Genomic DNA, 25,069 nt, shown 5'->3' on the forward strand with positions numbered 1-25,069 from the left:
GCGCAAGCCAGGGCAGAGTTGATCTGGAGATCTGTCTGTTGCCCATGCAGTGGGACCCCCCTCTCCATGCTGATGACAGGTCCAAAGAAACGACGAAAGTCGATACAGTTTGGTGCCAGCAGCATCGCAGGAGTTGCCGTGCCGGTGCTGGGTACAGCAGTCAGCCGCCTTCGGGACTCCGACTCCGGATTTTCCCTTGGGGTTTACTCCCAAAGCCTTTCCCGTGAGCGGGTATAGCCGCAAGACAGCGAAGGTCTGAAATCGGAGTTTTCCCTCTCCTAAGTGAGCTACCATCTGTGGTTAACGAGCCCCATCTGCCCGGAGCAACTGGCTTTAAGGTGCCAGTGGCCCGCCTTTGCCCCTTCTCCTGTCAGTGAGAACAGCTCCGCCGGGCATAAGAACTATGCCACACGTGAAGGCCAGCAGTTGGACTTGGTTGTCAGAGGCTGTTGAGGCGCACGCCATGAAGAGCATTTGTTTAGCAGTGGGAGCTCGTCCCCACTATCACCCTTCAGCTATGACTACCTTTGGAGCCTGTGATTAGACTACTGTTAAATAGGTGGGTTGCTGGGTGGTGCAGCTCATTGGGCCGGAAGGCCCTGTTCCACACTCTAAAAGTAAATAAATAAAATTTCAAAGATTCATGTCACTGAACGTACAGTGGAAGGTATCCTTACCGGCTGCGTCATAGCCGGTATAGAAACTCAAGTACAAAGCAACAAGAGAAGCTTCAGAGTAGAGGACATAGCCAGCCCCATCAGGGGTACAGCTCTCTCCGTCATCATGGAAAAGAGCCAATGCGTCAGGGAAGTGAGAACCCCTACCCTTCCTGCTCATACCCTCTTCTCAATGCTGCCGTCAGGCAGAAGGTACAGCAGCCTGAAGACCCACACCTCAAGGTTCAATAACAGATTCTTCCCAACTGCCATCTGGTTCTTGAACTAACCTGAAGAATCGCCCCCATCCCCCATCTTTCCTTTTTCCTTCTCTCAACTTCCAGTAATGTTATGTTTATTTTGACCAAGTTATGTGTAATTCATGCTTCTGTGAGCTTATGTTTGCATTGTACTGTGCTGCAGAAAATGAATTTTTATGGCATTTATACCCTAGGTATGTAAATTTAAAACATGAATACGATAATATTTCTCTTCATTACATCCCTAACTGGCCTACTGCCTATTCTGAGACTGCCATCCCTGGAAAACATCCCTCTGAATCCACTCTTATCAAGCCCGTAAGGAGTCCTGATGAAGGGTCTTGGTCAGAAAAGTCAACTGTTTATTCCTCTCCATAGATGGTGCCTGACCTGCTGGGTTCCTCCAGCACTTTGTGCACATTCCTAAAGCTATCTTGACATTTTCATTGTTACACACTTTTGTACCCTTCTGTTGTGATAAGACACAAATTCAAAAGCCTGAAGTTAAAGTTCATGACCCCTACCACTTCAGCATACGATGAGATTCCATGTTAATACTTAACATGCAACTTGTAATTCAGAATTTACCTTCCAGGTTATCTTCAACACCCAGTTCACTTGGAAAATTAGCAGCATTATCAGGGGAGCTAGCTTATTTCCTAGCTGATTACCTCCTCCAACCACTGCAGGATTACTCACATATGAATACAGGGGAAAAAAATAAGAGCTGCTTAGATCTATCTTAAATACGTAATGGTTTTCCAGACTACTGTATACTGGAAATTAAATTGTACTTATTTTGTTCAGCAACATTGACAGGGGCACAATTCAATTAATATGGTGCTGCTTCCACTGACAATAAAGTAACAAAAGTTTAAAAAAAACAGCTTGCAATTATTTGATAAAAAATGACCTAGTATGGAGTTACACACATCAAAGTTGCTGGTGAACGCAGCAGGCCAGGCAGCATCTCTAGGAAGAGGCACAGTCGACGTTTCAGGCCGAGACAAAGCGTCTCGGCCTGAAACGTCAACTGTGCCTCTTCCTAGAGATGCTGCCTGGCCTGCTGCGTTCACCAGCAACTTTGATGTGTGTTGCTTGAATTTCCAGCATCTGCAGAATTCCTGTTGTTCTAGTATGGAGTTAACTGACAAAAAAAAAAATTGGTAGAGGGCCAGAATGAGAGGTATCAGGAGTAAGTCAGTGGAATAAAAGGATGTTAAAATGAAATCAGTAAGGGACAAAGGAGAAATTACACACAAGGATAAGCAGGTGATTGGAAATAGTTGTGTTCAAAGTTGATAACTGGTCTTTCCAGTTTGTGTCAGAACTTCCCAGTGCTGACGTTTGGTCAGATTTGTTTATTATTGTCACATGTACTGGAGTATAGTGGAAAAACCTTATTTTACATGCTCTCCAACTTACATCAGTACATTGACTTAGCACAAGGGGGAAAGAACAACAGAAGGTAGAATAAAGTGCTACCGTTACAAAGGAAGTGCAGAGCAAGCAGACAATAAAACACAAGGCCATAACTGGGTAGGACTGGGAAGTCTAGAGTCCATCTTATCGAAACAGGAGACTTACAACAGAAGGACAACAGTGGTACATGCTTTCAGGCTTTTGTACGTTCTGCCCGACTGGACGGAAGAGAAAAGAGAACGTCTAGGGTGAGTGGGGTTTTCGATTATGCTGGCTGTTGTACTGAGGCAGCAAGAAATGTAGACAGTGCATGGAGTGGAGGCTGGTTTGCATGAGGTGCTGATCTGTGTCTACAGCTTTCTGTAGATTCTTGCAATCTCAGGTATCTGCTGTATAAAGTCATAATGCATCTGTTTAGGATGACTTCCATAGACATCATTATCATCATGTGCCGTGTTATATGACAAAGGCGATCATGATCTTTCCATGACCATGATTATTCTTCTACATAAGTGATTTGCCATTGTCTTCTTCTGGGCAGTGTGTTTACAAGATGGGTGACCCCAGCTATTATCAATACTCTTCAGAGATTGTCTGGTGTCAGTGGTCGCATAACCAGGACTTGTGATATGCACCAGCTGCTCATACAACCATCTGCCTGCTCCTATGGCTTCACGTGACCCTGATCAGAGGGGCTAAGCCAGTGCTACACTTTGCCCAAGAGTAACCTGGAGGCTAGCAGAGGGCAGGAGTGCCTTACACCTCCTTTGGGAGATACACATCTCCACCCCACTACCCTGATTTCTATAGTGCAGCCATAAAAGTAGGTAATGGTTGAAGGGAACATGGCAAATGTCTTTAACCTCCCGAGGAAGTAGAGGTACCAGTGAGCATTTTTAGCTGTAGCAATTACATGATTGGACTTAGACTGGCTATAAGCAATATTCCACTTAGATGAGCCTGAAACTTGCAACCCTTTCTACCCAAGCACCATTGTAAACAAGAGCATATGCATCACCCCTCTTCCTGTAATCAATAACCAGCTCTTCCTTTCCCAGCGTTGAGGGAAATATTGTTCAATGTAGGTGTCTTTACTGCCCAAATAGTAGTCAGTCTGTGATGTAAAATCAGGGTGTTTTCTGCCCCCCCCCCCACTCCCTCTCTCTCTCCCCAGATACTACTCAACCTGCTGGGGTTTTCCAGCAACAGCTGTGTTCTGTGACACAGTTTCAGCATTGTTACTTTTCCTGTCCTCTCTGTTCTTATTCCTTTCCCTCTACATTCACCTCCTACAGACTCATTAACTGTAATGAATTTGCTTTTTTTCAGCCAGCAACATCACTCCTGACATCATTCAGTCTCAACTTTATCACAGGTATTTCCTCCTCCCTACAGCTCAAAATAAATGTGTTTTCTAACCTCAGTTTCCAAGAAAAGTCAAAACCACAGGGATTAAAAAAAACACATGCAGATGTTGCCTGACATGCAGAGTACTTCCAGCCTTTCTGTTCCTATTTCACTACCATCAATACCTTTAGCAGCTTAACATACACTGCAAATAATGGCACAGAAAGCAAGGTGCAGAGCTACACAGAGGAGGAGGTCAGATCTCAGCGAAGACCATATATAACCATATAACAATTACAGCACAGAAACAGGCCACCTCGGCCCTTCTAGTCCGTGCTGAACTCCCACCCTCACCTAGTCCCACCGACCTGTATTCAGCCCATAACCCTTCACTCCTCTCCTGTCCATATAGCTGTCCAATTTAACTTTAAACGACAACATCGAACCCGCCTCAACCACTTCTGCTGGAAACTTATTCCACACAGCTACCACTCTCTGAGTAAAGAAATTCCTCCTCATGTTACCCCTAAACTTTTGCCCTTTAACTCTCAATTCATGTCCTCTTGTTTGAATCTCCCCCTTTCTCAATGGAAAAAGCCTATCCACGTCAACTCTATCAATCCCCCTCATAATTTTAAACACCTCTATCAAGTCCCCCTCAACCTTCTACACTCCAAAGAATAAAGACCCTGTTTGAGCACCTCCGCTCCGTCCACCAAAACAGACAGGATCTCCCAGTAGCCACCCACTTCAACTCTGCTTCCCACTCCCATTCAGATATGTCCATACATGGCCTCCTCTACTGCCATGATGAGGCTAAACTCAGGTTGGAGGAGCAACACCTCATATACCGTCTAGGTAGTCTCCAAACCCTTGGTATGAACAAAGAATTCTCCAACTTCCAGTAATTCCCTCCCCCTCCCTTCCCCTATCCCTATGTCACTCTGCCCCCTCCCCCAGCTGCCTACCTCCTCCCTCTTGGTTCTGTCTCCTTCTACTACCCATTGTGTTTTCCCCTATTCTTTCTTCACCTTTCCTGCCTATCACCTCCCTGCTTCCCCTCCCCCACCCCTTTTTCTTTCCCCTTACTGGTTTTTCTCCTGGAACCTACCAGCCTTCTCCTTCCCACCCTCCCCCCATTTTCTTTATAGGGCCTCTGCCCCTTCCCCCTACAGTCGTGACGAAGGGTTCCGGTCCGAAACGTCAACCGATCTTTTCCACTGATGCTGCCCGACCTGCTGAGTTCCTCCAGCGTGTTGTGAATGTTGCTTTGACCCCAGCATCTGCAGATTATTTTGTGTTTATAACTTGTTCAATCTTTCTCTGTAACTTAGGAGATGAAACCCAGGCAACATTTTAGTAAACCTCCTCTGTACTCTCTCAATTTTATTGACATCTTTTCTATAATTCAGTGACCAGAACTGTACACAATACTCCAAATTTGGCCTTACCAATGCCTTATACAATTTCAACATTACATCCCAACTCCTATACTCAATGCTCTGATTTATAAAGGCTTACCAAAAGCTTTCTTCACCACCCCATCCACATGAGATTCCACCTTCAGGGAACTATGCACCATTATTCCTAGATCCCTCTGTTCTACAGCATTCTTCAATGCCCTACCATTTACCATGTATGTCCTATTTTGATTAGTCCTACCAAAATGTAGCACCTCACATTTTTCAGCATTAAACTCCATCTGCCATCTTTCAGCCCACTCTTCTAACTAGCCTAAATCTCTCTGCAAGCTTTGAAAACCTACCTCATTCTCCACAATGCCACCTATCTTAGTATCATCTGCATACTTACCAATCCAATTTACCACCCCATCATCCAGATTATTAATATATATGACAAACAACATTGGACCCAGTACAGATCCCTGAGGCACACCGCTACACACCCTTCTCCAACCTGACACACAGTTATCAACCACTACTCTCTGGTGTCTCCCATCTAGCCACTGCTGAATCCATTTTACTACTTCAATATTAATGCCTAACCATTGAACCTTCCTAACTAACCTTCCATGTGGAACCTTGTCAAAGGCCTTACTGAAGTCCATATAGACAACATCCACTGCTTTAACCTCGTCAACTTTCTTAGTAATCTCATCAAAAAATTCAATAAGATTCGTCAAACTGGCAAGGAAGGAAACCTAGAATTCGATATAACACCTTACAGTTAGGGAAGGAAGGAGGAGGTATGGTTCTTCCTTGCCTGAGAAATTATTTTTATGCCTCACAGATAACCCCTTTGTTATATTGGTGTAATAGGGAATATAAGGCTAGATGGAAGGAAATAGAATTTGGATTAGTTGACAGTTTTCCTCTTCAGGCCTCAATAGCTGACAAAGGATTGATGGCCCAGTTGGAAAAATTTAATAATGCTTGGATAAATCTTACATTAAAAGTATGGCAGAAGGTGGTTAATTCATGTGGAATTAATAACATGTTAAAACTCTTTAGATGGTGTGCATATGATACTGAATTCCTTCCCAACAGAGGAGATAAAAGATTTGAGCTATGGATAAAGAAAGGTCTTACAACCTACCTCTCATTTATAGATAAAAGAGTATTACAAAGTTTCCAAATCCTGCAGGACAAACATGGCCTAGAACATAATGACTTTTTTTAGGTACCTTCAAATACGAAACTATGTTAACCAGAGTTGTAGATATACAGACCTATCAACAGTAGAATTAGAATTTTTCAAGATTCTGAATTCGGCTTGCAGTTCAATACCTAGTAAATCAGTTTCTCGCCTATATAATGCACTCTCCCATGCTAAAAATGTAAATACACTGTATATCAAAGAGAAGTGGGAGAAAGAAGCGGGGTTGGTACTTTCAGAGGAGGCTTGGGGGAAAATCTGCAGCTTTCAATGGTCCTCGACTAATTCTTTGACTTGGAGAGAACATTGTTGGAAAAACATTATAAGATACTTCAAGACCCCATATCAGGAAAAATATAAAGATACAAATGTGACGTGTTGGAGAAGGTGCGGCTCCAAGGAGGCAAATCATTTTCATATTTTCTGGGATTGCGCTAAATTAAGGCTATTTTGGGAAGGTATTCATAGAATATTAGTTAAGGTACTTAGGTTCCAGATATCTCTGAACTTTGAGACGCTCTATTTGGGGCATGTATTGTTCCTTGAACAGAAGGAAGATATACAGTTGCTGCAGGCCCTCTTAGCGGCAAGTAAGAAATCAATCACTAGAAAATGGCTAAATCCAATACCACCTACATTAGAAGATTGGTACGAAATTATCTTGGAAATATTTAAAATGGAAAAGTTGACTTACTCCCTGAGAACTCAAAAAGAAACATTTTATCAAATCTGGAATAAATGGATTGAATATATAACCCCAATGCGAGCAGACTTTAGATGACTCTCCTAATGATTTATATTGCTCTTCTCATCAACACAGTAATATTGCTAACGTAAGCACCCCTAGTCTAAATGTTTGTTTTTTTTTGGAAAATAGAGAATTAACACAAGTAACGGGAAAGATTTGGGAAAGGGATAAAAAAAAATGAAAAAATTAAGTAAGTAAGTACATAGGGATTGGATAATTATGTCTGCGGGCAGGAACAAGCACGAACAAATTGGGATATAAACACCTACAATGGTTGGTATATAGGCTTGTATGCAACATTTTGGACCAGTGGAAATGGTCCAGAAGGGTTGTATGGAAACTATTATTACCATTTTTCCTAACAACTAATTTCATAACTTAGCCTAATAGGTTAGATTTACCACAGTACATAATTATCTATTTAAATGTTTATTTTCCTTTTATATCATCTCAATGTGTACTTAAGAATGTATAAATAATTGTAGTTTTATACATATAAAAATTGGAAAAGGTTATATGTGTGAAAAAAAGTACATGATAATTGTGAATTCCTTATCCAAATAAAAATAAAATTTAAAAAAAAAGATTTGTCAAACATGACCTTCCACGCACAAATCCATGTTGACTGTTCCTAATCAGACACTGTCTATCCAGATAATTATATATACCATCTCTAAGAAAACCTTCCATCAATTTACCCACCACTGACGTCAAACTCACAGGCCGATGCAGTTTAAAATGTTGCTGAGGAATTGATGCATGAGGGAGGTCTTCATGGATTAATGGGCTCCCTTCCAGGCAGGTGGGAAACCCGGACAAACAAGGCCATTTGCATCAGAACCGGACAGGAACCAAAAATCTTCGCCAGGAGGTTTGATGGTGTCACTTGGCAGAGTTTGAACTAGAGCAGCAAGTGGGAGAATGTATGTATGACAAGACAGTCTGAAAAGAACGAGAGCCAATGTCGGACTGATGGGCTGAAATGAGTTTATTTCAACATTAGGAGTGTTATGCTGTCGGAGGGACAGGGCTGGTAGCTCAACATTCCTGGGTTTGATTGTTTTACATGTGAGTGGGGGGTTAAAAGGTGCAGAGGTTACCCCACTGGGAATGTCACAGCAAACTGGAAGGCTCATTTACAGAGGCAATCTGCAGTTACACTGATGGGATTATCGTATTGGCCCCCAATAACCACCGGGAGGTGGAGGATCGGATATGTTGATGCTTATGGAGAGGTGCAGAACAACAGGGTTGTCATAGTGAGGGACTTTATCTTCCCTAGAATTGACTGGATCTTACTCAATACTTAGATGTGCAAGATTTGTTCAGTGAATCCGTGGAGTGTTTGAAACATTATGTACAGGGCCCAACCAGAGTTGAGAACATATGGGAATTAGCTTTGGGACGGTAATAGAGGAACAATATTTCGCACAGCACATAAAAGCAAACTTGCCAGAGGTTCTGATTCTAACAGTTATTCAGCAAACTCTCATTGCAGTATATATATCTGGGGTGAGAAATGAAGTCTAGCTTCAAGAAGTTTTGTTTTCACCCGTAGATAGCCAGGTAGCATTCATTGTCTAGGGCTATTATGTCAGAGGTGCCATATAAAGTGCTAGCTACTGCACAAAACCAGAACTGTGTGAAACCAATACCCAGACAATCTTCCAAACAGCAGGTGAACAAAGTGAAAAATTGGGCAGATGAATATGGGAAATTAAAAAATATATACTGTATTTATAATAAAATTCTCCAAATGCTGGAAATCCACACACACACACACACACACACACACACAAAAACACACACAGCTGCACTCAGGGGAGACATAATGGAGGGGTCAGACACTGAATCCATTTGGGTAGAACTCAGGAATAGGAAGGGTGCAATCTCACTGATGGGATTGTACTACAGACCCCCTAATAGACACGGGGACATTGAGGAACAGATATGTAATCAGATTAAGGAAATGTGTAAAGATAATAGGGTGATGGAGGATTTCAACTTCCCTAATATAAACTGGGACCTTCTTAGTGTAAGGGATGTAGGTGGGGAAGAATTTGTTAAGTATATCCAGGAAGGTTTCTTAAATCAATATGTGGACGATCCAACAAGGGAGGGGTCATACTGGAACTGGTGTTGGGTAATGAGCCGTGCCAGGTGACTGATCTTTCAGTGGGTGAATGGTTAGGGAACAGTGGCCACAACTCCTTAACTTTCAGGATAGCTATAGATAAGGATAAGCATGGTCTTTGTGGAAGAGTTTTAAATTGGAGTAGGGCAAATTATGTAGGCATTAGGCAGGAACTAAGAAACATTAGTTGGGAACACCTTTTCTTCAGATATGTGGAGAGTGTTTAAAGATCAATTGCACAGAGTGCAGGAAAGTTATGTTCCTATTAGAAGGAAGGACATGGATGGAAAGATAAGAGAACAAGGGGGATGTCAGAGGTAAGTTTTTCCACACAGGGAGTGGTGGGTGTGTGGAATGCACTGCCAGCAAAGGTGGTAGAGAGGGATACAAAAGGGCTTTTACGAGACTCTTAGATAAGTACAACATGGAGCTTAGAAGAATAGAGGGCTATGCGGTAGGGAAATTCTAGGTAGCTTCTAAAGAAGGTTACAATGTCAGCACAACATTGTAGGGCTGAAGGGCCTGTAATGTGCTGTAGGTTATCTATGTTCCTATGTTTCTAACTCAGAGGATCAGACAGCATCTATGGAGAGGAATAAGCAGTCGACATTTCAGATTGAGGCCTTCATCGGGGCCTGCCGAGTTCCTCCAGCATTTTGGATATATTTATATCACTAATCCTAGCAAACAAGTAGATTCAAAATTTCCTTCCAATTTTATTTGCAGCCCATGGCAGGAAGTGGGAGATATTTATACAAAATTCCAGTTATTCTTATGTTTGAATGCATTTTTCTAGAATGGCAGATATTATTCAGTTCATACCTCTGTACATAATCATGCTATGCCTGATTAATGGAAAGCAAGACAAATATATTATTTTTTCCAGGTGGAGGATAAAGAAGAATTCCTTGAGATAGTAGAATAATCTTTTGAAGTTATTTAACAGATTTCTGAAGTGAACTGGCAAGTAACTAAAAATTTAGCACCCAAAACAGAATCCAAACACAAGTTGCCCCTTCTGACAGCAGTATCACAATGTGCACCAAACAGGACTTCAATTTCTCTCTGGTACGAGCTTGATGGGCTCATCTTGCAGCTCAATCAGAGAATCAATGAAGCATAGTTTTGAAAAAGGGAAAGAAAAGGCAAACATGTGTGACTGGCAAGCCATCAGATATTGTAATACTATACATGATATACAAACAATGTGTAATGATAGCACTAACGGATAGTACCTGGATGCACTGTCAATTTGTTCAGCAGCTACATATCATTTTTCAATCATAACATAATTCTGTAGCAAGGTAATCACAGCAAGCATTTCAGTAAGAATTATTCTAATTCTACAATACCAATTATCCAATGTCTTCTCTCGCACATGGTGATCAAACAACAAGAAGCCAATTTTACTATGAAAATAACAGAAAGATTAAAGGCACTCACCATTACTTACGAACAAATTGAAATACAATTTACAGTTTGCAAAGATGGTCAGGCAATGCTGAAAATCACAAACTAGTCATCTGGATATATCAATCCTCCACAAGTTGCATAAAAATGGCACTTAGCCAAAAAAAACCCTTCCGATTCAAATATACCAATGGATATGAAGTTCTGAAAGTGATATTGTTGCTACGGACCAAACTTATGCAGTAAGTTAGACCTTGGTTTTTAGTGGTATATTGTGTCTCATGCCTTCGGCTTTTAATCATTTAATAAACATTTTATTGAAGAAATATATTTATTTCTATTTCCTCTTGCTCCCATAATCTAATATTACTTTCCTTCCTTTTCTATATCTTTTAATATCCAATTCAACACAGAATAAAGAAATCAAATACAAGCTTCCTGGAACAGACAGTGCTACTCATTCATGGTTTTCAACCTGACAAACCAAAATAGTTATACTGGAGACACAAGAGACTGCAGATGCTGGAATCTGGAGAAAAGACAAACTGCTGAAGGAACTCAGCAGTTCAGGCAGCACCTGCAGAGGGAAGTGAACAGTTGACATTTTAAATCAAGACCTTTCACCTGGACTCAGTCCATTTGAGCTCATGAAGGGTCTTGACCTGATATACTGACTATCGATTTCCCTCTAAAGATGCTGCCTGATCCACTAAATTCCTCCAGCAGTTTGTTTTTGTTCAACATGGCTATACCGTCTGAACCACACCTTTGGGTCAAGTCTTCAACCTGCTTCCTTATGACTCTTAAAAAACAGATTTGTCTCCCTGCCACAATGACACAAAGGTAGCAGCAGGAAAAACCCTAGCAGTCCATAATATCAATTACAGACCTCATGGCAGCAAGTCAAACAAGTGGCAAGGAAACTTCCAGCTGAATGCCATATGCACTATTCCTTAGCTAATACATTAGTTGAGCACAACTCCATGTTGAACACTACTCAGTACAGGTTTCCCCCGCCATCTGAATGTAGAGTGTTCCTATAAAACGGTTCGTAAACCGAAACATCGTAAAGTGAAGAAGCAATTACCATTTATTTATATGGGAAAATTTTGTGAGCGTTCGCAGACCCAAAAATAACCTACCAAATCATGCCAAATAACACATAAAACCCAAAACAACAGTAACATATAGTAAAAGCAGGAATGATATGATAAATACACAGCCTATATAAAGAATACATTTCCACAATCATTACTGAACTGTTCTCCAGAGCGAAACTCTCACGCAAGCGCCGTCGGCAGAAAATCTCACGCAAGCACTGTTGGCAAAAACATGGCGCAAGCGCTCTCCAGTAACCTTTAAGCTATGAAGCTGCCAAATCATACCAAATAACACGTAAAAATACACAGCCTATATAAAGTAGAAATAATGTATGTACAGTGTAGTATCACTTACCGGAATTGGTTCAGCGCCGAGCACACTGATGATGGTGTGTTAGACTGAGTCGTCGGAGTTTGGGTGGTGCAGTAGCCCCCCACCCTCCAGGCCGCTGAGTGATACACTGCTGCGAAGAATGCAGGGGTCCAGCGGCAGCCGGGAGGTACACAGCACATCTTTAAGAAAAAAGCCGAAACAAACATGCTAATTAATTAGGTGCCACCCATAATTGTCGGCCCAGATCAGTGCCGATTTCCAATTGCGTTGTCTCTGATCTGGGCCGACAGTTACGTGTCGGCGGCACCTAACTAATTAGCATGTTTATTTCGGCTTTTTTCTTAAAGATGTGCTGTGTGCCTCCCGGCTACCTTTGCATTCTCCGCGAATCGGTATCTGTCCGTGGCCTGGGGTGGTGGGACACTGGGGTGTCATCTCATCGCTTGTTTCCATTAGAGCAGGCAGCTCATCTTCTCCTATGACTGCCCGCCTCGATGTTGAAGGTCAAGGTTCGTCGTCTGCTGTGGCTGATGTGGAAGGCTTGCTTGACTGCTGAGCCTCGCGTATTTTTCTATCACACAGTTCTTTAATAAGGACTCAAACCATCCTGCAAATATCCCCTAAACCAACGTACCCTTTCAAAATTAAAGTCGAACTTTATCATTACTCATTCGGTTTTGATTGTTATCCTTTTTTCTTCCAATTGCATCAGCTCTTCATCTGTCAGTTTTTGGTGATGGGATGCCAAAACCTCTTCAACATCATCTTCGTCAACTTCCACAAGCCAAACTCACGTTGTCCTTACTTCGTTCACCACGATCAAAACGCTTAATTATGTCTAGTTTTACCGTAAGTGTAACACCCTTACGAGCTCTTTCAGGTTTTTCCAATACCATAGAACTCATCTTGCAAACGGCTGCTCACAGGCTCGCGTTTAAGCAATGCCGGCGAGAATCCGGGGGACAGCGGCTGCTCGGGGCGCGCTGCCTTTTATCGCGCGCTGTATTTTTTTTCATAACAGTGAAAACACCTTCTGAAAGCGAAAATAGGGTACTAATGTAGGTCTTTCGTAACAGTGAGGTTTCGTAAAGCGAACGTTCGAAAAGCGGGGGACACCTGTAGTAGTCAATGTCAAATACAGGGATGGACGAATGAGGGAAAAAGCAATATGACCTCACCTTTGGTTTTCTCATCATTCACAATGCATGTGCCTGACAGCATTGGCAGAAGCAATCACCACATGGATCCATTGAGGGCAAGTCTCACCTTCATGCTAATAAATAGGGCAGAAAAAGGATCTAGTGCTTTCCCAGCATATATGACGAAAACACTCTTCTCGGGCTTCCAGCTGGGTATAGGTATCAATTTTAACCAATGTTTCAATGACAAACTCTGCCAGCTTCATCAGGGATGATGCCTGGGCAATCTAGTCCAGTGGTGTATATACCCTCCTCCTCCATCCCTCTTGATTGGCTAGTCCTCATCCAATCAGACTTCCGCTGTGCCATTTTGTTTACAATGGAATTCCAGTTCTTACTTAAAGTAAGACCTTCCACATTGTTAACATTCTTTTTCTCTAGTTTTATTTCCATGGCTTCCTTCACCAGGCAGTCCCAAAAGCCATTGGTGCGGCACTGTAGTTTTGTGCCGAAGTCAATCCTCTGGCCGTTGCAAACACAATGTTCTGCTACCACCAATTTTTCCAGATAACCCATACGGATACACCTCCTCCCATGCTCCTTGAGACAGGTTTCCACCATGCATTCCATCTGGCCGATACACGCTGCTCCTCGTTCACAAGGAACCCTGTAAATGTTAGCTGTCCTGAAGCCCAAGGTGTTTATTTGTAAAAGGGACAGATTTAGATTGGGTCTTGCAGATTATAATTACAGTTTATGAGCAGAACTGTGTTCCACCACAATTTGCGATGTCATCTTTATATATTCCTAATTCTATTCTTCACTATCAACCCAATGGACCAATCCAGGATCAATGATGACTGTGAAAGAATATGCCACAACTTCTGTGCTATAATCATTCCACAGGCCAGCACCAAATTAAGGTGCCAACCTGAGAAACAAATATTTATGCAACTACCCCCATGGTGAACATCAGAAAATGGCATACAACTGGAAATGAAAGGTGGGGGGAGGGGCACGTGCTGTTTACCTGTGTTGCGCACCACATGCATTTTGAATCATATTTTGTTAATTTATGATAATGTTTTGTTCTGTGTGCTGTACTTCACCTTTCCCACCCGTTTGGCCTCATCTATCACCACCTAGCTATCCTCTTTCCCCTACACCCCCCTTCTATTCTGGCATCTTCCCACTTTCTTCTCAGTCCTGAAAAAGGATCTTGACCCGAAACATCAACTGTTTATTCATTTCCATAGATGCTGCCTGACCTGCTGAGTTCCTCCGCAGTTTGTGCGTGTTGCTTTGGATTTCCAGCAACTGCAGATTTCCTCGCATTTATGATTGCAGCTTACAAAGTGAGCAATAATTATGGTACATGATCTTACATGAGTTGAACTGTTGAATTAACCTGGAAGTACTGTTTAGGGCCTTGAATGGTGGTGAGGGAGGAGGTGAAAGGGCAGATTTAGCACTTGTCCCACTTGCAGGGTAAGTGCCAGGAGGGAGATCAGTGAGGAGGGTGTGTGGACAATGGAAATCACGTAGAATATTGATACACTTTCATTTTTGGGACAAGTTCAAAATCATGCTATGGAATTATAAGAAAAATATTTCTCAATTAAAGGCATAAGTAAAACAGCTTCAGACTTAAACAAAAAACAGTGCTCCTTGTAACCATGAACTTGCTTTGCAAAACTGCCTCCTTTTTGTCACCATTTATCAAATCTTAGTCAATGTGGATAAAATTCACAGAGGTTCCACTTGACAGTCATATCAAACAGCGAACTGTACTGCAAAAATGGTCACTTTAACCCTCACTACAGGCTTTCTGATCAAATATTTGGCACATGAGTTGAGGGAAAAAAATACATGATCTGTTGTAGCTTGTGGAGATGAAAAGATTATGCTCTTTGTTCTCCATCCATGAAAATGCATAATATATCGAACAAAATGAATTCTGTAAGCCAACAATGTAAAATTGTTAAAATTTGCATTAATATAGTCACGACTCATTCTAATTGCAGAGCTCTTTCAAAAAAAAAAATTCATGCCTTTGTACCACAGCTTTCAGAACTTCATCTGGATCCAACACACTTTATTCCAACCATTCAGTGTTAGTTTGTAATACAGGAAACAGTACATAATTTATATTCAGCAGATTGACACATAAATCTACAAAAAATATTGATGGTTCTGTGCTGTTGATTGGGATACAAGTGTCGAGCAGACAACTTCCCTGTTCATCTTTGAATTAATGTCTTTTGATCGTTTACATTGTTTACAAGGTTCAAAGTTCAAAGTAAATTTATTATCAAGTATGTATGCACTCAGTGACCACATTATTAGGTAACTCATGGCCTAATAAAATGACCACTGAGTGTATATTCCTGGTCTTCTACTGCTGTAGTCCATCCACTTCAAGTTTCAACATGTGTGTTCAGAAATGCTCTTCTACGCATCACTATTGTAATACGTGGTTATTTGATTTACTGTTGCCTTCCTGTCAGCATGAACCAGTCTGGCCATTCTTCTCCGACCTCTCTCATTAACAAGGTATAGAACTGCCACTCATTGGATGGGTTTTGTTTCTTGGAGCATTCTCTATAAACTAGAGCCTATTGTGCATGAAAATCCCAGGAGATCAGCAGTTACTGAGATACTCAACCTACCCCTTCTGACACCAGCAATCATTCCACAAAGTCACTTAGATCACGTTTCTTCCTCATTCTGATGTTTGGGCTGAACAACAACTGAACCTTTTGACCTTATCTGCATGCTTTTATACATTGAGCTGCTGCCACATGACAAGCTGATTAGATATTTGCATTAATGAGGTGTACAGGTGTTGCTAATAAAGTGACTACTGTGTGTATATTACCATAAACTACCTTGAGATTCACTTTCTTGCAAGCATGTACAAGATACAATTGAATTTTATGAAAAACTGTACATATACGAAGACTGAGAAACAACCAACATGCAGAAGGCAAACTATGCAAATAAACATATTGAGAACAACATAAGTTATAAAGAGTCCATGAAAATGAGTCTGTAAATCATAGAATCAGTTCATCGTGGTGAATGAAATTATCCACAATTCAGGAGCTTGATGGTTGTAGGGTAATAGCTGTTCCTGAACCTAGTGGTGTGCACCCCAAGGCTTCTGTACCTCCTGCCCAATGATAGGAGTGAAAAGAGGGAATAACCTGGATGGTGAGGGTTTTTGAGTGATGGGCAACGTTTTTTTGTGGCAGTGCTCCATGAAAATGCACTCAGCTCAGTGGCAGGGGGTTTTGTTTGTGATAGACGCACTGTATTGACTTTCCACTTTCTGCTTTTTTTCATTCCTGGGCATTGGTGTTTTCATGCCAGGCTGTGATGCAAGCAGACAGGGTACTCACCACCATGCACCTATAGAGATTTGTCAAAGTTTTTGGTGAGATGCTGAATCTCCATAAACTTCTAAGAAAGCATAGTTGGCTGTCATGTCTTCTTTGAGAAAGTAGTAGAAATATGGCTTGATATCTTCTTTGAAAAATAATCAGACTGACAATCTAGAACTCCCTCAATGCATTCCTATAATGGAATGTCAGCCTAGATTTTCGTTCCCCCAAGTCTTTTCTTAATGGCAAAATGGGCAGATGAAAAGGATTTTCTGCTTGGGCTATATTGGCACACATCTGCAAAGGAGCATGTATCTCTGGTTACACACATCAAAGTTGCTGGTGAACGCAGCAGGCCAGCCAGCATCTCTAGGAAGAGGTACAGTCGACATTTCGGGCCGAGACCCTTCATCAGGACTAACTGAAAGAAGAGCTAGTAAGAGATTTGAAAGTGGGAGGGGGAGGGGAGATCCAAAATGATAGAAGAAGACAGGAGGGGGAGGCATGGAGCCAAGAGCTGGACAGGTGATTGGCAAAAGGGATATGAGAGAATCATGGGACAGGAGGCCTAGGGAGAAAGAAAAGGGGGAGGGGGGAAAAACCCAGAGGATGGGCAAGGGGTATAGTGAGAGGGACAGAGGGAGAAAAAGGAGAGAGAGAAAAAGAATGTGTGTATATAAATAAATAACAGATGGGGTACAAGGGAGAGGTGGGGCATTAGCGGAAGTTTGAGAAGTCAATGTTCATGCCATCAGGTTGGAGGCTACCCAGACGGAATACAAGTGTTGTTCCTCCAACCTGAGTGTGGCTTCATCTTTACAGTAGAGTAGGCCGTGGATAGACATATCAGAATGGTACAGTAGAGGAGGCCGTGGATATCTCTGGTTATCCTGGTATCCCCTTGGCACTGGATTAAGACTTGCCTTCTGCCAAGGTTCATCGTACAAGCTAAATGTCACCCCACATATACTTCTTCCATATAGAATCCATTATATTCTGACTCCTCAGGTGAAGAGCCATTCCTGGCACTACACTCAATTCCTCAATCAAGTTACAACCTTAACATCGAAATCTGTAGAAAGTCATTTGCTAATGGAGCCACAGCCATCATAATGAATGACAGTTCAACAGTGAAGTTGATGTGGGTTAAAAGCTTGCAGACAATATCTACTAATAATAGGACTGCACTGGCATCAGCTGAAATTGCAATATCAACTCCATCTAATTTGCCTTTTAACAGTAACAGTGTACCTCCACTCTCAATCCTCTCCTTCTTCCAAATTCTACATTCAAGCCGAACTAAGATTTCATAATGTCAAAGAGATATACGTACAGCATTGATATGGGCCCTTTGTCCCACAATACTCATGTTAACTTCTTTGTCTACCTACAGTAATCCCATTTCCCATATCAGGCCCATATTCTACTATGCCTTGGTATTTAAGTTCAGGTCTTAACATCTTTTCAACATAGCAACTGTATGCAACTCTATCACCCAATATGGCAGTTCATTCCAGTTATCAATCATTCTGTGAAAAAAGAAAACTTTCAAATTGTGTTCAAGCTCCTTCCTCTCACATTAAATCTATGCCGCCTTGTTTCTGATATCACTACCATAAAGAAAAAGGTATTCATTATCTACTCTATCATTTTACAATGTTATACCCCTCTATAGGTCACACCTCAGCCTCCTTTGTATCTCTAAATAAAAATAAGTATATAACCCCTTTGCTTCAACATCCTTCTGTGACTTGCTAATCTGTTGCTCTAGTTCCTGCTGACAATTGGAAAACTTGTAGCGTAACCCCAAAAAAGTGACTGCCCCTTTCCTATTCCTAAATTCCAGCAGATCCTTTCTAGGTATTACCATTATGTTTTCCCTAATTAGTAGTGTGATTTCCCTTCCTCTTTTTCATCCCCCTGAAACATCTATACTGTGGAAAGTTAAATTGCAAATCCTTGTCCTTTCCTCAGCCATGTTTCCAAGTCCACAATAATATCATAATTCCAACCACTATTCCATGATTTGAGCTTAGTTGACTTGCCTGCAAGGTCCCTTGTACTAAAAGAAAACACAATTCAGCCTGCTAGCCCTCCCATATTCCATAACTTGCCTGACTACACTGACCACGAGACTTGCTTGATTTTTTCTTTCCTTTCTTGCCAACTGCAAACTTCCTACCCTTCCTGCCAACTTTGTTTAAACCCTCTTGAATAGCAGGAGCAAATTGCCCTGTGAGAATCAGTCCCTGCTTATAAGTACATTGGTCCCTGCGAGTATTGCAACCCACACAGGCCCAGTTCATTTCTAACACTAAAAATAACATATTTGCAATTTTCTTATCTGCTGAAGTCAATGTACACCTTCATTACGCTCTGAATTTTCAAATCATGCCCTTGGCGGGCTGCCAAATCATTGCCAATGCAGTCTCTAATTTGCTTAAAACTTTTCCACCCACAAACATCCTACACCAAGTTTCATTCACTATCATTCTATTGTTTGTTTCCTGTTTCCCAACATAAAGAATTCAAAATCCCCATTTTATTGGTTTATTATTGACATATGTACTGAGATGCACTGAAAACCTTATCTAGCATACCATTATTCATTACAACAGTGTATTGAGGTAGCACGAGGCAAAACAATAACAGAATGCAGAAATGACATGTTAAGAGAAAAGGCAGTGCAGGTAGACAATAAGGTACAAGATCACAATCAGGTAGATTATGAGGCCAAGAGGCCATCTGTCATACTAGTAGACTGCTTAATAGTACTTCCCTCAAATCCTTAACTTATGTTTCACCTCAGATTAATTTCTTTACAACTCCTACATGTCCCAGCACCCTATTAATCCTGGCTCCCATTGTTCCACACTTGTGGTAGAGCTCTCAGCCATTTATTAGCTCCATCCTTTAAAACTGTCTGTCATTTACTTGCCATTTCCCACTCTGCAACTGAAGGCACCCAGCACTTCCTACTTATAATTAGAACAGTTTCTACCTTCCATCCATTGCTTTTACTCCTGCCTCTTACTGAACATATCTCCATATGCCAGAACTACATCAGTCACAAAGTACACAAGCACAGTATCTTTCCTGCCACATGTTCACTTTATCCTCAGAGAAATTCCCTTGGTTTTACCCACACTTCAATGCTACCCAGGCTAAACTGCTTCTCTCTTTCTAAGGTCTCTCATCTAAAACATTAACTGTTTCACTGTATTTTTACAAAATCTCTGATTTTTTTCAGCATTTCCCCCACTTATTTCCTCTTTTCCAATATGCACAAGTCCAACCCTCCAAGCAAGTTCCACCATTAGACTGCGAGCAACTCATTATACAGGCCTAGTTGCTTAATCTACTGTTAACGCTCCCCATTAAGACACTCTATTTGTTCTGCACATCCCTCTCCTACATCTGATGAAGTCAGTCACAAAACAATGACCATTTCTTCCTCCACAGATGCTGCCTGACCTACTGAGATTGCAGCATTTCCTGTCTGTGTTTATGTTTTCCAGCATTTCCAGTTATTTTTAAATATAATTTGATGGTGTTGACAAGTCAGTTGCCTGGAATATCTCTGCAAGGTCACGATCAATGCCATTGCTAATTAATCACCTGAAAAAAGTTTAAAGCATTCCCACTCACTGCTCTGGAATATGTTAAACTCTTATATCATGAAGAAAATATCATTTCTAATGCATTAAAGGCATTGCAAATACCTTGTTTGGCTGCAGTGGAATAATATGTATTTATCCACAATACTGAAATTAAAATGACAGTGAAGTCAAGGTCTATTTTGAAGCAAACCCAAGGAAGTCTTGCTTACACCAGTCGTGAAACAGGGTGTTTATTAAAAAGATAGCAACAGAAACACATTGAAAATGCGCATTGTATTAAAAAGTTTTGATAATCCTGCAAAGACCTACATACTGCCATCCTGTTCATCATAACCTATAGAGCTTCCCAAAATGATATTTTTGTACCAACTTGGCTAAGCTCAAACATAAATCATCTGATTTTGTCACAGAACAATTTACAGCTCACATTTGTAATAGTACCCTGACGTATTCAATTTACCTCACTGGTGCTTCTCCATTCACTGAAATGTTGCTTGCACTGCAAAGCAACTCCAGGAATCAAGAGACTGCAGATAAATTCACACACGTGTCTGGCTCCACATACAGCTGTATTCCCTCAGCTTTAATCATTGAAAATGAAATACCGACTGCTTTTTTTATATGTCTACATACAGAATTTAATGGGCAAAAGGTAGAAATGAGAGGGAAAAAGATAAGCCTATAACTGAACAAGAGCCGTGAAATGAGTAAAAGAAGAAAAGGCAGGAAAGGAGACAAATAATAAAAGACGGCAAAAGAGAATGTCAGATAAAAGGTTTGTACAAAATTGAGAACAATCTGCAAGGAAAATACCAAAATAAGCATCTCATTTAAGCCAGGTGGTGTCAGAATTAATCTGTATTCCCACACCAACTCCAGATCGTAGGCTATTATGAAATATCACTCACAGGTGTGATAACATATGAAGCCAATATTCCAGCCACAATTATCTGATCATATCAAGAAATAATCAGACATAACACTAAGCTAAAATCAATAACTGAAGGAGGCTATCACAGACACCTTGCCTTCCTGATGATTTATTAATTGCATATTGAAATTACTGTAGAATGATGCAGAACAGGAGGCCATAATTCTGCCCTTATGCATAGGTTGGCTCTCCAATCCCAATTCCCTGCCCCTTTGCCCACATCATCATTTTCCCCTTCAGGTGTGGAAGAAATTCTCCAGTTATTATTGCATTCGTCGCCAGCAATGCATCCAATATCAACCCAGTGTGTTTATAAGAAAGTAATAATATATAGAAAGATCATGCAGAAATAGGCGGTGGGTTATATAATTAGACGTACATAGTTTACTATAGGAAAAATAACGTTTGCTTTCTGGGGATAATGCCGATTACTGTGTGTGTGTGTGTGTTCTGTCTGTCTCTCGGTCAACTTACCGTAAGCTGTCGCAACAGCTGGGACACTCCAAACGATCTCTCCTCTCTGGGGAAACGTAACGTCTTAAGGTTGCTTTGCTTGGCCAGTACTAGGAAAGTGCCCAGCAGGAGGCTGCTCACAGACAGCGCCAAGTAGAAGAGCAGCCTGCCGAGAAGCCAAGCGAAGAGGGATGAAGACTCCTCCACGGAGTGGAAGCAAGAAGCTGCGAAGAGGCAAAGTCCAGCCAGGAGAAAGTAGCAACCGCGTCTGCCATCAGGACACATAGTGACCATCGCATGTCCTCCAGCAGAAACAAGCCTGACTTGCTCCTTCTCTTAAACACATCCACGTCCATAACACTTGCAAACATGTAGAAGGCACTTACAACGACTCGGGGATTAGATCCGCGGCACCTGGGAAAACATTAAAAAATACAATTGACAAATGTCCAGAAGATTTTTACAAAGATGCAACATCATGTTTTGAAAGGGCAGCCAATATGATGCAAATTCTACATATTTCCCGGGACAGTCGCTTGATTTGAAGAACAACCCATCGTCACCTGCACTTGTTACAGTGCTAAATCTAGAGATTTGTCATCTCCTTCATAAACGCTAGTCTCCTGTTTCTGAAATCCTTCTTAACCATGATTTTGTTTTTAAAGGGGTCGAGCGCGTGTATGTGTTCAAATTCTGCCGCAAACCTCCAGTCCTAACGCTTTGAGATGTCGCCCAACTACCTTCCATCAGAGGGAATAAGGACAGAATGAGCCCACGTCCAAGAACTTCCTCTTTTTCTTCATTATATCCATCGGACGAGGTGTTATTTTCCAACAGACACCAATGATGAACCGTCACTTTCAATCCGCCAGTTCCTGTGCCTCAGCGTCAACGCAATCCGGAAAGGAAACCACATCTTAAAAGGGGCAAGGTCCAAACCACGCTGGGCCCAATCGCTGCTCGAATACCAGGCTGGGATTTGCTTCACAGAAAGAGGGCGCTTTAAAAATAATTTCAATAAAATGAACTGTTCCTGCGTTCAGTAGGTTGAGCGTGGTGGGTTCGCTGGAAACCAAAGCGGCGTCGGTCAAGCCATAACCTTAGGACAAGTTTAAAATGGCATACGCCATAATAATTATGTAAACAGCAAGATAAACTTTAATTAAATTCTGGATTAGGTTTATGAATCCATAGCTCTATTTTTATCGGGGTTAACAGACCGACACTGGTCGATTATCAACTGAACTAATCCAATTACTAGAATTTCGCCCGAGGGAGCCTGCGATTATAAAGAATGGGCGGTCCAGTCAAACTAAAAATTAAAATGTTTGGTTCTCGTCGTAAATAAAATTGGTCTGTTCAAGACAAAAAAGCAAAATCACTAAGAGTTGAAGAGCTGCCGGTCCCATAAATATGCTATGTTTTTTTTCCGGTGGCGACTTTTTAAATTGTATGGACCCTCCCAATAATTTAACTTGAGAGAAGTTAAAGCTCCAAATTTACCAACAACTACATACAACCAAATAAAAGACAGTTCCACTACGATTTGGGAAAATTTAATAAAAGCCGTGGCTGAGATAGATAAACAAACAATTGCCTCCGCGTAGTGATAGCATTAACAAGTGCAATGCAGTGCTCAGTTCCAGCGTTCAAATTACATTTCTAGGAATAGTTATTGGCTAAATGGTATGAATGTTTAAAGGCAGATTAAATAGAAAGAATAAAGAGTATGTGATTCATATAGTTCAAAAATGCTCAGATATGAGTGAATCGTCATAGATAATGGGCGGGAGGTTTTAATAACAAATGTGTTGAGCATTTTTACCAGTGAAAATCCAAGCATGCATAGATTAATTATAGTTCTTCTTCATTCACAAAATTATGATAAACAATTTTATTTTTCTGTATCTTGCAGCATCAGAGACAATTCACAAGGGGCACTTTGCCTGCGCCACCTTGTTGAAACAATGCAATTATGTTCCTGTAAATTAGTTCCCTTGAAGTGTATATCAAATTGCCTTTTTAAATTTCCTATAGAATCTATTTGAAATATACTTTCAGGTGGGACTTGCAATTTCTCTTTTTTTTGCTCATCATCATCATTATGAGCTGTGTCATATGACATGGGTGATCATGGTCTTATCCACAACAATGATTGTTCTCGCAATTTTTCCTACAGAAGTTTTTTTTCTGGGCAGTGTCTTCACAAGATGGGTGACCCCAGCCATTATCAATACTCTTCAAAGATTGTCTACCTGGCATCAGTGGTCGCATAGCCTTTTTTTTTGCGAATTATTTTAAATCTCGGCCTCTGGATTACCAATTTTCTTCCTCAAGAAAATAGTTTCCTTATTCATTATTTTGATAACTCCATTAGGTAACTTCGTTAACTTACACTGGTCCAGAGGAAACAATATCAGTGTCTGCAATTTCTCAACTCTGGTATTATTCTGATAAATCTTGCTGATATCCTCTGCTCTCTTCTCATTGTGACCATCAAGGAGGAAGTACAGGAGCTTGAAGACAGACACACTCAACATTTCCCCTCTGCCATCAATGAACCAATAAACACTTCTTCTGTACTTTTTCTGCTTTCTTGCACAACTGATTAAATTTATTTTTTATAAGCATTTACTGTAATTTATAGCTTTTATTATTATGGATTGAAAAGTACCGCTGCTGCAAAATACAGCAAATACAGTACTCAAAGTGTTATAGCTCAATGCATGGAGTATTAGAAGTAAGATGGATGATCTTGTTGCACTATTACAGATTGTCAGGTACGATGTTGTGGTCATCACTGCTGAAGGATGATTGTAGTTGGGAGCTGAATGTCTGAGCTTACACATTGTACTGGAGGGACAGGAAGGTAGGCAGAGGGGGTGGCATGGCTCTACTGGTAAAGAATACCATCAAATCACTAGAAAGATGTGACACAGGATTGGAAGATGTTGAATCCTTGTTGGCTGAGTTAAGAAACTACAAGGGTAAAAGGATCCTGATGGCAGTTATATACAGGCCTCCCAACAGTAGCTGGGATGTGGACCACAGATTACAACAGGAAATAGAAAAGGCATGTCAAAAGGGCAATGTTATGATAGTCACAACAGATTTTAACATGCAAGTAGATTGGGAAAATTGGTTGGTAATGCATCTCAAGAGAGTGAATTTATTGAATGCCTATGAGATGGCTTTTTACAGCAGTTTGTCATTGAGCCTCCTCGCAGATAAGCTATACTGGATTGGGTGTTAAGTAATGAACTGGAGGCAATTAGGGACCCTTAGGAGGTAATGATCAAAATATGACCAACTTGAAATTTGATAGGGAGAAAGTAAAGTCTGACATATCAGTATTTCAGTGAAGTAAAGGAAATTATAGTGCTGTGAGAGAGGAGTTCGCCAAAGTAACTTAGAAGGAGGTGCTGGCAGGGATGACAACAGAGCAGCAATGGCTTGAGTTTCTGGGAAAAATGAGAAAGGTACAGGATAGATGTAGTCCAAAAATAAAGAAACACT

The 25,069-nt window shown here is 41.1% G+C and overlaps 1 protein-coding gene across 3 annotated transcripts in view; it reads right to left on the reverse strand.

Annotated features, from left to right (window-relative positions):
- Positions 1–22,519, reverse strand: part of snx25 (sorting nexin 25) — a 294,956-nt gene extending 272,437 nt beyond the window's left edge. Inside the window, exons 1-2 of one of the 3 annotated variants that reach the window (XM_063049392.1) lie at positions 22,258–22,519; positions 21,575–21,967 (exon numbers count right to left, since the gene is read on the reverse strand). In XM_063049392.1, coding sequence (XP_062905462.1) covers positions 21,575–21,847 — 273 coding nt within the window. In that variant the 5' untranslated portion in view covers positions 21,848–21,967; positions 22,258–22,519. The remainder of the gene's footprint in view (positions 1–21,574; positions 21,968–22,257) is intronic. The other 2 variants (XM_063049391.1, XM_063049390.1) reach the window with 2 other exon arrangements.
- Positions 22,520–25,069: the final 2,550 nt, after the last annotated feature.

Source organism: Mobula hypostoma, chromosome 5 (genome assembly GCF_963921235.1).
Source record: "Mobula hypostoma chromosome 5, sMobHyp1.1, whole genome shotgun sequence".
NCBI lineage: Eukaryota > Metazoa > Chordata > Chondrichthyes > Myliobatiformes > Myliobatidae > Mobula > Mobula hypostoma.